Genomic DNA, 12122 nt, shown 5'->3' with positions numbered 1-12122 from the left:
GAAAAGTCCAGGCTCACTCAACCTTTCCTCATGTTCTGTAATCCGGGCAGCACCCTCACTAAACCCAACTCATAGATTTTTGGATTGGGGGAGGAAACCCATGTGGTCATGGGGAGAACGTACAAACTCCTTACAGACAGCGGCGGGAATCGAACCCCGATCTTACCACTTGCGCTGTGAAGCATTATGCTACCTTGCTGCCCTCTTTCACTTCTCCTCTCAGTCTGCAAGTGAGACCATTGTCCGTGGTGCTATCAAGTGACACTTGCCCGCCTTACTGATGACACCCCTTTTGGTTTTTGCCAGGTCCAGTGGTGAGATCATTCCTCACATAAAGGGCGAAGACTGTGGTTGTCAAAGGTTATATAGAACCCAAACATCCTCCAGGCAACTTCTTTGGTCCAGTCTTTTCATCAGTGACCTTCCTCCCATCATATAATTAGAAATAGGGAAGTTCATTGATGGTTGCACCCTGTTCAATTCTGTTTGAAACTGCTCGGCAAAGGAAACAGACCATGCCTTTATGCAGTAAGATCTGGGCTCGTAGATTTATACAGAACAAGAACAGGCCAATTGGCCCAACTCATTCATTCTGATCAAGATGTTTGAAGCAGCTCCTTTTGCCTGCATTTGACTCATTTCCCACTAAATCAGGGTTCCCAATCTTTTTTATGCCATGAATCCTTACCATTGACCAAGGGGTCCATGGATCCTATGGACCTCAGAAGGCAGTGGAGGCCAGTTCTCTGGATGCTTTCAAGAAAGAGTTAGATAGAGCTCTTAAAGATAGCAGAGTCAAGGGATATGGGGAGAAGGCAGGAACGGGGTACTGATTGTGGATGATCAGCCATGATCACAGTGAATGGCGGTGCTGGCTCGAAGGGCCAAAGGGCCTACTCCTGCACCTACTGTCTATTGTTGGAACCCCTGCATTAAAGCTATTCTAACAATATACCTGTACAAATGCCCTTTAAATGTTGTCATTACCCTGCCCTTATGAAACTTGTTCCATACATCTAACGCTCTCCATGAGAAAAACTTGACCTTCAGATCATTTTAAATATTTCCTCCTCATTTTCAATTTTTGTTTATTTATTTAGAGATACAACATGGAGCTGCACCACACTGCCCAGCAACCCACCTATTTAACCCGAGCCTAATCACAGGGCAGTTTGCAATGACCAATTAACCTACTAACCGGTACACTTCTGGGATGTGGGAGGACACCACAGCACCTGGAGGAAACCCACACACTCATAAGAGGGACGTATAGATTTCTTACAGATGGCATCAAAATTGAACTCTGAACTCTGACGTCCAAGCTGTAATAGCATTCTAGTTCACTGCTACCAATGCACTCTAAATCTTTGCCGTCTACTTTTAGACTACCATACCCTGGGAAAAGGATTCTGATTATCCACCTTGTTTATCTCATAATAATGTTATAAACCTCTATAAAGTCCCTCATCCTCCTTCACTCCAGGGAAAAACCTCTCCTTATAACTCAAGTTTTCCAGTCTCAGTGGCATCCAAATAAGTCTTTGCGGTTCCCTTTCCAGCTTAATGAGATGCTGGGTGACTAGAACTGCACACAATAGTCGAGCAGGGGTCTCAGCGTTGACACATACAGATACAACTCCTGTGTGATCATTGTCCTGTCTGATAAAGGTGGACGTGCCAAACGCCTTCTTCACCACTCTGCCTACCTGAGCCACCGAATTACATTCGGGCATGTGGTGACAAAAGACAAGCAGTAATTCTGCAAAGCACTGATCTTGTCCAGCGACAGAGATTCGAACAGCTACCGTTCACATTCCGTGACATCGCTCAGTCTTCGCCATCAACGCCTCAAAAGTCGGCCGGCCGGTGGCGTAGTGACATCCACTCTGGATTTCCAGGCAAATGGTCCTGGGTGTGAATCCGGCCGGATCCTTGCTTGCTTTCCATCAGCGCAGGGTTGAGCCATGAGCTAGCAACTCAGCCTCGTAAAAAACAGAGAAGAAAAATGCTAAAGTGTCGGCAAGGTTGTCGCCTGACACACCACAAGGCACGGAAAGGAACAACAGCAAATAGGTTGGTTTTTGGGTGGTGCAGTTCATTGCTCCGGAAGGACCTGTTCTGTGCCGTATCTCCGAGTAACGTCAGGGAACATCTCGGGGATGTATAAGATGCGATTTAAATATAAACCTTTCTTTCACAAAATAAACTGGAACAAATCAACTAACGTAGAGCAGTTAACACCAGTCAGCGTATGTGCATCCACAGTAGAGTAGCGGTTAGCGTGACGCTGTTACAGCTCAGGGCATCGAAGTTTGGAGTTCAATTCTGGCATCCTCTGTAAGAAAGTTTTCCCCCCACAGTCCAAAGACTGGTTGGTAGTTTAATTGGTCATTGTAAATTGTCCTGAGATTAGGCTAGGATTAAATATGACGATTGCTGGGTGTGTGGCTGGAAGGACCATAAAGGCCTATTCCCAACTGTACCTCAATTAATTAAAATTTTTTTAAAAATTTCACTAACTTCGGTAGAAAGGTCCAGCGGTGTGTTGTCAAGGTGATTTTGTACAGTGGGACTGCAGGGCACTTGGTAGAATGACAATGCGAGGCAGCCTTGATCTGCAAAATGCACATTGTTCACATTAAGCTTATCAGTCTCAACCAGTATGAAGTTTGCTGCATCAGGAAAAGTCCTGGTACAAACACATGCAATTTAATTTGGCAAGCATGCAGCTTTATTGTTAAATTGCTACTGTCATTACTTGAGTTAGAAAATCTCTCCTCCTTGAGGCACATCATTGCTCACTGAAGTCCTTTGTTATCGGAGCTATTATGTAAAGAAGGAGAGGGAATTTGTATTTACACGGCACTCCTAATGAATTCAGCAGCGCTAAGCTTCAGTTAAATGGATTACATGGATTTCACTGTTTAGGGTTGAGATAATTAATGGCTGCTTTCAGTTTTAATTGACAGAATATAAAATGCCGTTTGTAACCTACACTCACGAGGGATGTGCCCTATATTTTGAAGTGACTTGCATATGAATGTGTTGCTGAAAAGTGAGAAGGTTATTGAAATAGAGCAAGGCTCAACAATCGGGTGCCCATTATTAGTACATGCAAGCACAGCTTGAACCTTAAACACCAAGGCTTTCCCTCCCTATAGTGTGACCTTTTAAGTAAGAAACCTCATCTGAAGCAGATTCCTGGAGGTTAAAGATGATTTAATGACAATGTGGGTTGCTGAAGAGATTTTTGCAGGATTCACGGAGTGATTTGGTAGGTTGTTTCAGAAACGAGGGGCGAGATGCTGGAGGAACTGAGCAGGTCAGGCAGCGTCTATGGAGAGACGTGGACAGTCAACATTTTGGGTCAAGACCCAGTCTAGGTGAAGGGTCTAGATCTGAAATAGCAGCTGTCCATTTCCCTCTACTGATGCTGCCTAACCTACTAAGTCTTCCAACATCTGGTGTATTGCTCCAGATTCCAGCAACTATTTCTTCAGATCTCGTGTGCTTATTCCACTGTTTACATGTATCCACCTATGTTCCTGTGCTAGAGACTCAGGCGACTCGACCCCATACTATATGGTCCTTCTCCACATTGTGTGGACTTGGGCTTGGGATTTCCATGTATCAATGGGGCTATTACATTTTTCCAAAGGGGGCTTGAGAACATCCTTGAAGCATTTTCTTTGCCCTCTGTTTAATCTCTGTCTGTTGTGGAAGTTCATTAGAATGCTCCTTTCAGGACTCGTCAGGCTTGTGGAGAGTGTGGCCAGCCAGCTGGAGCTGGTTGAGTGAGATCAGACCCAAAATGCTGGAGATGTCGGCCTGGTTGAGAAGAAGGTGATTAGCTTTATTTGTCATGCATCCATAGAAACATACAGTGAAATGCACCATTTTGTGTCAAATCAAATCAACGAGTTTTGCGCTGCACTCTCCGTAAATGTCACCACACTTCTGCCACCACCAGAGCACGTCCACAATTCAATAACCCTAACCATGCGTAGCCAGCATTTGATATTCCACCCGTGGATTTAGAGACAGCATTGGTGATACTTCTCCTTTGAGTTGAGATGTCCACCTTGGGTTGTCTGTGTCTTTGAAGCATTCAGTAAGACGAGCATCACTGCTGCTTTGTGGACCACAGGCTTGCTGATGATAGATAGATAGATAGATAGATAGATAGATAGATAGATAGATAGATAGATAGATAGATAGATACTTTATTCATCCCCATGGGGAAATTCAACATTTTTTCCAATGTCCCATACACTTGTTGTAGCAAAAACTCATTACATACAATACTTAACTCAGTAATAATATGATATGCATCTAAATCACTAACTCAAAAAGCATTAATAATAGCTTTAAAAAAAAAGTTCTTAAGTCCTGGCAGTTGAATTGTAAAGCCTAATGGCATTGGGGAGTATTGACCTCTTCATCCTGTCTGAGGAGCATTGCATCGATAGTAATCTGTCGCTGAAACTGCTTCTCTGTCTCTGGATGGTGCTATGTAGAGGATGTTCAGGGTTTTCCATAATTGACCGTAGCCTACTCAGCGCCCTTCGCTCAGCTACCGATGTTAAACTCTCCAGTACTTTGCCCACGACAGAGCCAGACAGAGTGTGAGGCACCAGAACTTGAACGTGAGGGTACAGGAGCAGAGGTCCTCAAGCCTGCCCTGACATTCAGTATGATTGTGGCTGCTCTACGCTGGCTTCAACTTCTCTTCTGTGCCACTTACCCACAACCCTTAATACCTTCATCAGATTCAGTCATGGAGTACATTCAGTCTATCTTGTCTGTGCCAAACTATTGTTCCGCCAAATCCCATCGGCCTGCACCTGAATCAGAGCCCTTCAAAACCCTCTCATTCATTTTATCTATCCAAATTTATTTTAAATGCAGAAACTGAACCCACAGCCGCCACTTCTGCTGGCAGCTCGTTCCGTAATCTCACCACCTTCTGAGTGAGGAAGATCCCCCTCATGTTCCCCTTCAATATTTCACCTAATTTATAGTGTTTCCCTCTTTCAAAAATTTATCGATGTCCACTATAAAAATATCTAATGATCCAGCTTCCACCACAGTCAGGGACACAGAATTCCACAAGTTTACCACCCTCGGAGAGAAGATATTTCTGCATACCTCAGTTTTTATTGATCACTGTGGTGTAGAAGGGAGGCACAATAGTGTAGTGGTTAGTGTAGCTCTTTGCAGTGCAAGGTGTAAGACCAGGGTTCATTGTCTGTAAGGAGTCTGTGTGTTCGCCCCTTACCTGTGGGTTTCCTTCGGGTTCTCCAGTTTCCTTCCCCATCACAAAGATGTACAGGTTAGGGTCAGTAAGTTGTAGGCATGTTACGTTGGCGCTGGGAGCATGTCTGTGAGCTGCCCACAGTACATCGTCAATATGAACGACACATTTCACTCTATGTTTTAATGTACATGTGACAAATGCAGCTGATCTTTATTGTATTCTTCACCCGTGTCCCACACCTATCCTCAGTCTGGTTAAACCTGTGCTGGAAATAGTGGCCAATTTTGCCACCAATGCCCCATTTTTTGTCGAGAAGTATCTCCTAAAATACGGAAAATGGTCCCTGATTTCCCAGATCTCAATGTGGATGTTCATGGTCAAAGGCAGTGTTACGGACGGGGCAGATTGGCAGAGATTCTTTGGTTTCAGATGTCGGAGTGTAAGGGCTGATCTTTCCTACACTTCAGTGAAGGATTGGAATTTGGCCTCCAAGTGTGCACATGCACAGATGCTCCTGTGGACTTGAGGTTGAGGTGGTCCTCATTCTGGAGAGAGGGTGACAGTGGTTTAACAGTTTCATCTTGCCCCGCAGATTAGTTCCTCTCCAGTGGTGGGGCTTGTTGGAGGTGAAGTACAGCATTGAAGTGATGAAGATTGAGTATGGGGATGATGATGTAAAATAGTGTCAAAAGACCATAAAATGTAGGAGCAGAATTAGATTGAGGCTGCTCTGCCATTTCATCATGACAGAATTATTATCCTTCTCAACCTCATTCTCCTGCCTTCTCCCCATAACCCATAACACCCTTAGTAGTTAATAATGTAATTCTGCTCTAATTATGGTCTAATGTCTTTTATGGTAGTAAATCAGCTATGATCTTGATGAATGGAAGAGAGGATCAAAAGGTTGGCGGTTTGGTGACGTACTTCCACTCTGAGGGTTGTCCTGAGATCTCAGGAACTGTATAAGTGTGGATGGCCATAATCTGAAAACTCATGGCTTGGCAAATCCCTCACCAATCTGCATTCACCAACAAAAATCTAGCAAAAGAGCGTAAGAATCATAAGGTCATAAAACTTAGAAACAGACAACATTTTCATAAATCTTCCTTGCACTTGTTAGAGCTTCAGAATCAGAATCAGAATCAGGTTTATTATCTCCGGCATGTGACATGAAATTTGTTAACTTAGCAGCAGCAGTTCAATGCAATACGTAATCTAGCAGAGAGAAAAATAAATAAGTTAAATAAAAATATTAGTAATAATAAATAAACAAGTAAATCAATTACGTATATTGAATAGATTAAAAAAACATACAAAAACAGAAATACTGCATATTAAAAAAAAAGTGAGGTTGTGTCCAAAGATTCAATATCCATTTAGGAACTGGATGGCAGAGGGGAAGAAGCTCTTTCCTGAATTGCTGAGCATGTGCCTTCAGGTTTCTGTACCTCCTTCCTGATGGTAACAGTGAGAAAAGGGCATGCCCTGGGTGCTGGAGGTCCTTAATAATGGACATCGCTCCCTAAAGATGTCCTGGGTACTTTGTAGGCTAGTACCCAAGATGGAGCTGACTAGATTTACAACCTTCTGCAGCTTCTTTCGGTCCTGTGCAGTAGCCCCTCCATACCCGACAGTGATGCAGCCTGTCAGAATGCTTTCCATAGTACAACTACAGATGTTTTTGAGTGCATTTGTTGACATACCAAATCTCTTCGAACTCCTAATAAAGTATAGCCACTGTCTTGCCTTCTTTATAACTACATCGATATGTTGGGACCAGGTTAGATCCTCAGAGATCTTGACACCCAGGGACTTGAAGCTGCTCACTCTCTCCACTTCTGATCCCTCTATGAGGATTGGTATGTGTTCCTTCATCTTACCCTTCCTGAAGTTCACAATCAGCTCTTTCGTCTTACTGACATTGAATGCCAGGTTGTTGCTACGGCACCATTCCACTAGTTGGCATACCTCACTCCTGTACGCCCTCTCATCACCACCTGAGATTCTACCAACAATGGTTGTATCCTCAGCAAATTTGTAGATGTTATTTGAGCTATGCCTAGCCACACAGTCATGTGTATACAGAGTGTAGAGCAGTGGGCTAAGCACACACCCCTGAAGTGTGCCAATGTTGATCGTCAGCGAGGAGGATACCAATCCGCACTGATTGTGATCTTCCGGTTAGGAAGTCGAGGATCCAATTACAGAGAGAGGTACAGAGGCCCGGGTTCTAAACTTCTCAATCAGGATTATGGGAATGATGGTATTAAATGCTGAACTATAGTTGTTGAACAGCATCCTGTCATAGGTGTTTGTGTTGTCCAGGTGCTTAATTATGTCTTTCCTGTCAGGTTCCAAACATAAATATATATGAAATAACCGGTGCCTCCTTTTGGGCCTATTATCTACAGAAGTCTATTCTGGGATTGGAGAGAGTCCAGAGGACGTTCACAAGAATGATCCAGGGAATGAAAGGGTTAACATATGAGGAGCTTTTGATGACTCTGGGCCTTTCCTCGCTGGAGTTTAGAAAAATGATGGGGGGATCTCATTGTAACCTATGGAATATTGAAAGACTTAAAGTGGATGTGGAGAAGATGTTTCCTAAAATGAGGCATTCTAGAACCAGAGGGCACAGCCTCAGAATAGTTGGACATCCCCTCGGAACAGAAATAAGGAGGAATTTATTTAGCTAGAGGGTGGTGAGTCTGTGGAATTCATTACCACGAATGATTGTGGAGGCCAAGTTATATTTAGAGTGGAGGTTGATAGTTTTTTACTTACTAAGGGCATCAAAGGTTACAGGGACAAGGCAGGGGAATGGGGTTGAGAGGGAAAATAAATCAGCCATTATTAGATGCCGCAGCAGACTCAATGCGCCGATTGGTCTAATTCTGCTCTGATGTCTTCAGTTCTTATGATCTAATGTCTTATATAATCAGACTTAATATTACTGGCATATGCCATGAAATATGTTGTTTTGCAGCAACATGTTACATTAAATAAGTAGTACAAGAAGAGAGGAAAGAGAGAAAAAAGTAGTGAGGTAGTATACGTGGGTTCATTGTCCAATCAGAAATCTGATGCAGTGGGAAAGAAGCTGTTTTTAAAACATTGAGAGTGTGGCTTTTGGACCTCCTCCTTGAAGGTAGGAATAAGAAGATGCCACCTTCTTAAGGTAGAGGCTAGTGCCCATGATGGAGCTGGCCTGGTTTGCAATTTTCTGCAGTTATTTCCAATGCTGTGCAGTGGCCCCTCCGTACCAGATGCTGATGCAGCCAGTTAGAATGCTCTCCATAGTACATCTGTAGAAATTTGCAAGTCCAAACTTCAGAATGGGGAAGAATAACCCAATAACCAAATATCCAAACAACCTTGACAGAGGAGTGATTGTTGGTGCCAGACAGGATGGTTAGAGTATCTCAGAAACTGCTGATTTCCTGGGATTTTCATGTCTCTAGAAGTTACAGAAAAAGGTGCAATAAGCAAAAAACATCTAGAGAATGCCAGTTCTGTGGGCGAACGTGTCTTGTTAATGAGAGAGGTCAGGGGAGAATGGCCAGACTGGTTCAAGCTGGAAGAAAGGCAACAGTAACTCAAATTCTCGAGGAGAAGGCAGGAGAATAGGGTTGAGAGGGATGATGGATCAGCCATGAAGGAATAGCAGAGCAGAGTTGACGGGCCAAATGAACCAATTCTGCTCCTATGGTTAAGTGTAAAACACACATTACAACAGTGGTGTGCAGAAGAGCATCCCTGAGTGCACAACACGTTGAACCTTGAAGTGGTTGGACTACAGCAGCAGAAGACCAGAGCATGCACTCAGTGGCAATTTTATTAAGTACAGGGGGTATCTAGTAAAGTGACCACTAAGTGTATTCATTACAAAAGTCCTGCTTTCCAAAACACAATGCCTTTCACTTCTCTGGACTTAATTACTTAAACTCACCCCCACTACCGGAACATAGTAGGCCACTGACAGCAGCTTGCCAAACTCCTCTATCCCAGGCCAGTCTTTCAAGTTGTCCCCAGGTGTAGCAAATCTTTGAAGATCTTTCCTCTCCCAGGGATGAGGTCTTTAGAGCTTCTGTTAGTGTTTCTGTATCTCTGGGATTTTTATGGGATGGGGTTGATAGCCCCTCGTCCAACTCTCTACCTTTCTCAGCTAGGCTTGTGATGGTCCACTCTTATCTGGATTGAAGTCGATTTTCCATTCCTCTGCCCACTTACCCAGCTGTTCCAGATTCTCCTTGTAAGTTTTGATTATCATCTTCACTGTCTACAATGCCGTCTATCTTCACATCCTCTCCAGACTTACTATACTTTGTACATTCTCATCCAAATTGTTTATGTAAATGACAAGCACCTATCCCAGTTTAAAAATAATTCACAAGATTTCTGAAGACTTTGAATTCTGAAGGAAGCTAACAAATTGAAGTGAACCATGTTATTGCCTCTCTACAGCCTGTCTCTGCTGAACCACAGCTGTGACCCAAACTGCGTGATGGTCTTCGAAGGGAAATTGCTCCAGCTTCGTGCTGTTCAAGATATTCGTCAGGGTGAAGAGGTGATTTTTTTAAATATGATGATGTCTACATGTGGATGTGTTGAAAGATCTCTGCTGTTTATGGATTATGTCTTATCAGACCCTATTCATTACCCCTGTGCTCAGTGACCCTTATAGATCTGGAAATCAATGATCACCTTTATTCATCAATGTTATAGAGGGAATTTGCTGTGATGGTGTTGGTCAGGGTGTGACGTACAACAAAGAACAACATTCAACAATTGTAAAGAGCTTCTTTAGCCCGAGAGTGATGAAACTGTGGAACTCCATGCCATAGACGGCTCTGGAGGCCAAGTCATTAAGTATATTTAAAATGGAGGTTGATAGGTTCTTGTAAGGTTATGGGAAGAAGGCAGGGAAAAGGGGTTGAGAAGGATAATAAATCAGCCATAATTGAATGGCAGAGCAGTTTCAAAGGGTCAAATGGCCTAATTATGTTCCTATGTCAAATAATCTTACTTTCTAATAAATAATTAGATAAAGTTAGAGGTTAAAGTACATTTATGAATAAAATGTGTATAAATATATGAATACCTGCATGTATTTACAATGTAAACAGCATTATAAAAATGGTTTAGAGTACTGACAGTGTGGTGAAGTGACAGGGGTATAGATAGAGAGGGTTGGTTGGGGTCCGAACGAGAATGGTTGATCAGATTGACTGCCTGGGGAATGAGCTTTTAACATGGCGATAAGATTTTTGTTTTTCATAGCCTGTTAGCGCTTTTCAGAGGGAGCTTTTGGAAGAGGCAGTTTACACTGTGGATAGTGTCCAGACCTCTTCTTTGAACTGGACACGTACAAGTCCTGCCATGATGGGAGACTGCAGCCAATGGACTTTCCTGCTGATATGATTGGGGGTGTAGTGGACAGCAAGGTAGGCTATCGTGGCTAGCAGAGGGATCTCTTGCTGTAGAGTCATACAGTGCAGAAACAGGCCCTTCAGCCCATCTAGTCCAGGCTGAAACCATTGAAACTGCCTACTCCTAATGACCTGCTCCAGGACAATAGCCCTCCATATCCAAACTTCTCTTAAACATTAAAATCGAGCTCTCATGGGCCACTTGTTCTGGCAGCTCATTTCACAATCTCAAAACCCACTGAGTCAATAAGTTTCCCCTCATGTTCCCCCTTAACTTTTCACCTTCCACTCTTAACCCATCACCTCTAGTTGTAGTCCCACCCAAACTCAGTGGAAAAAGCCTGCTTACATTTACCCTATCTATTCCCCCATAATTTTGTACAATTCTAACAAATCTCCTCTCAGTCTTCAACATTCTAAGGAATACAGTCCTAACCTATTTAATCTTTCCTTATAACTCAGGTCCTCCAGACCCGGCAACATCCTTGTAAGTTTTCTCTGCACTCTTTTAAACTTGCTTACATCTTTCCTGTAGGTAGGTGACCAAAGCTGCACAGAAAACTTCAAATTAGGCCTCACCAACATCTTATACTACTTCAATATAACATCCCACCTCCTGTACTCAATACATTGATTGATGGAAGCCAAAGTGCCAAAAGCTTTCTTTACAACCCCATCTACCTGTGATGCCACTTTCAATGAATTATGGATCTGTATTCCCAGATCCCTTTGTTCCTCCACACTCCTCAGTGCCCTACCATTCACTGTGTAAGACTGACCCGGGTTGGTCTTACCGAAGTGCAAAACCTCACACTTGTCTGCATTAAATTCCATCTGCTATTTTTCAGCCCATTTTTCCAGTTGATGCAGATCCCTCTGTAAGTCATGATAGCCTTCCTTACTGTCCACTACACGCCCAATCTCGGTGTCATTTGCAAATTCGTTGATCCAGTTAATCATATTATCATCGAGATCATTGATATAGATGACAAACAACAAAGGACCAGCACCAAACCTTGCAACACACCACTAGTCACAGGCCTCCAGTCAGGCAACCCTCTACTACCACTCTCTGGCTTCTCCCACAAAGCCGATGTCTAATCCAATTTCCTACTTCATCCTGAATGCTGAGTGACTGAACCTTCTTGACTCTGTCAAATGCCTTACTAAATCTGTGTCAATTTCTGCACTTGCCTGCCATAGGGTCCAAAGGAACACATTGCCAGTTCCTAGAGATTTACCACCCTAATTTGTCTCAGGGTAGCAAACACTTCCTTCATAAGCTCTTCTTTTCTTCTTGACTAGATTTACAACAGCCTTTGTGCACCAAGGATCTTGTACCCTACCATCCTTTCCATGTCTCATTTGCCACATTTCTTCCGTATGTTTCCCTGAGAACATATGTTTCCAATTTATGCTTCCAAGTTCCTGCC

At 43.3% G+C, this 12122-nt stretch overlaps 1 protein-coding gene across 2 annotated transcripts in view; it reads left to right on the top strand.

Moving 5' to 3' along the window:
* Positions 1-12122, top strand: part of smyd3 (SET and MYND domain containing 3) — a 998764-nt gene that overhangs the window by 807747 nt on the left and 178895 nt on the right. For both annotated transcript variants that reach the window (XM_073050456.1, XM_073050457.1), the window contains exon 7: positions 9725-9827. In XM_073050456.1, the coding sequence (XP_072906557.1) occupies positions 9725-9827 (103 nt within the window). The remainder of the gene's footprint in view (positions 1-9724; positions 9828-12122) is intronic.

The sequence above is a fragment of the Hemitrygon akajei genome, chromosome 7, assembly GCF_048418815.1.
Source record: "Hemitrygon akajei chromosome 7, sHemAka1.3, whole genome shotgun sequence".
Lineage (NCBI taxonomy): Eukaryota > Metazoa > Chordata > Chondrichthyes > Myliobatiformes > Dasyatidae > Hemitrygon > Hemitrygon akajei.
This window is presented reverse-complemented; position numbering and strand designations above follow the sequence as displayed.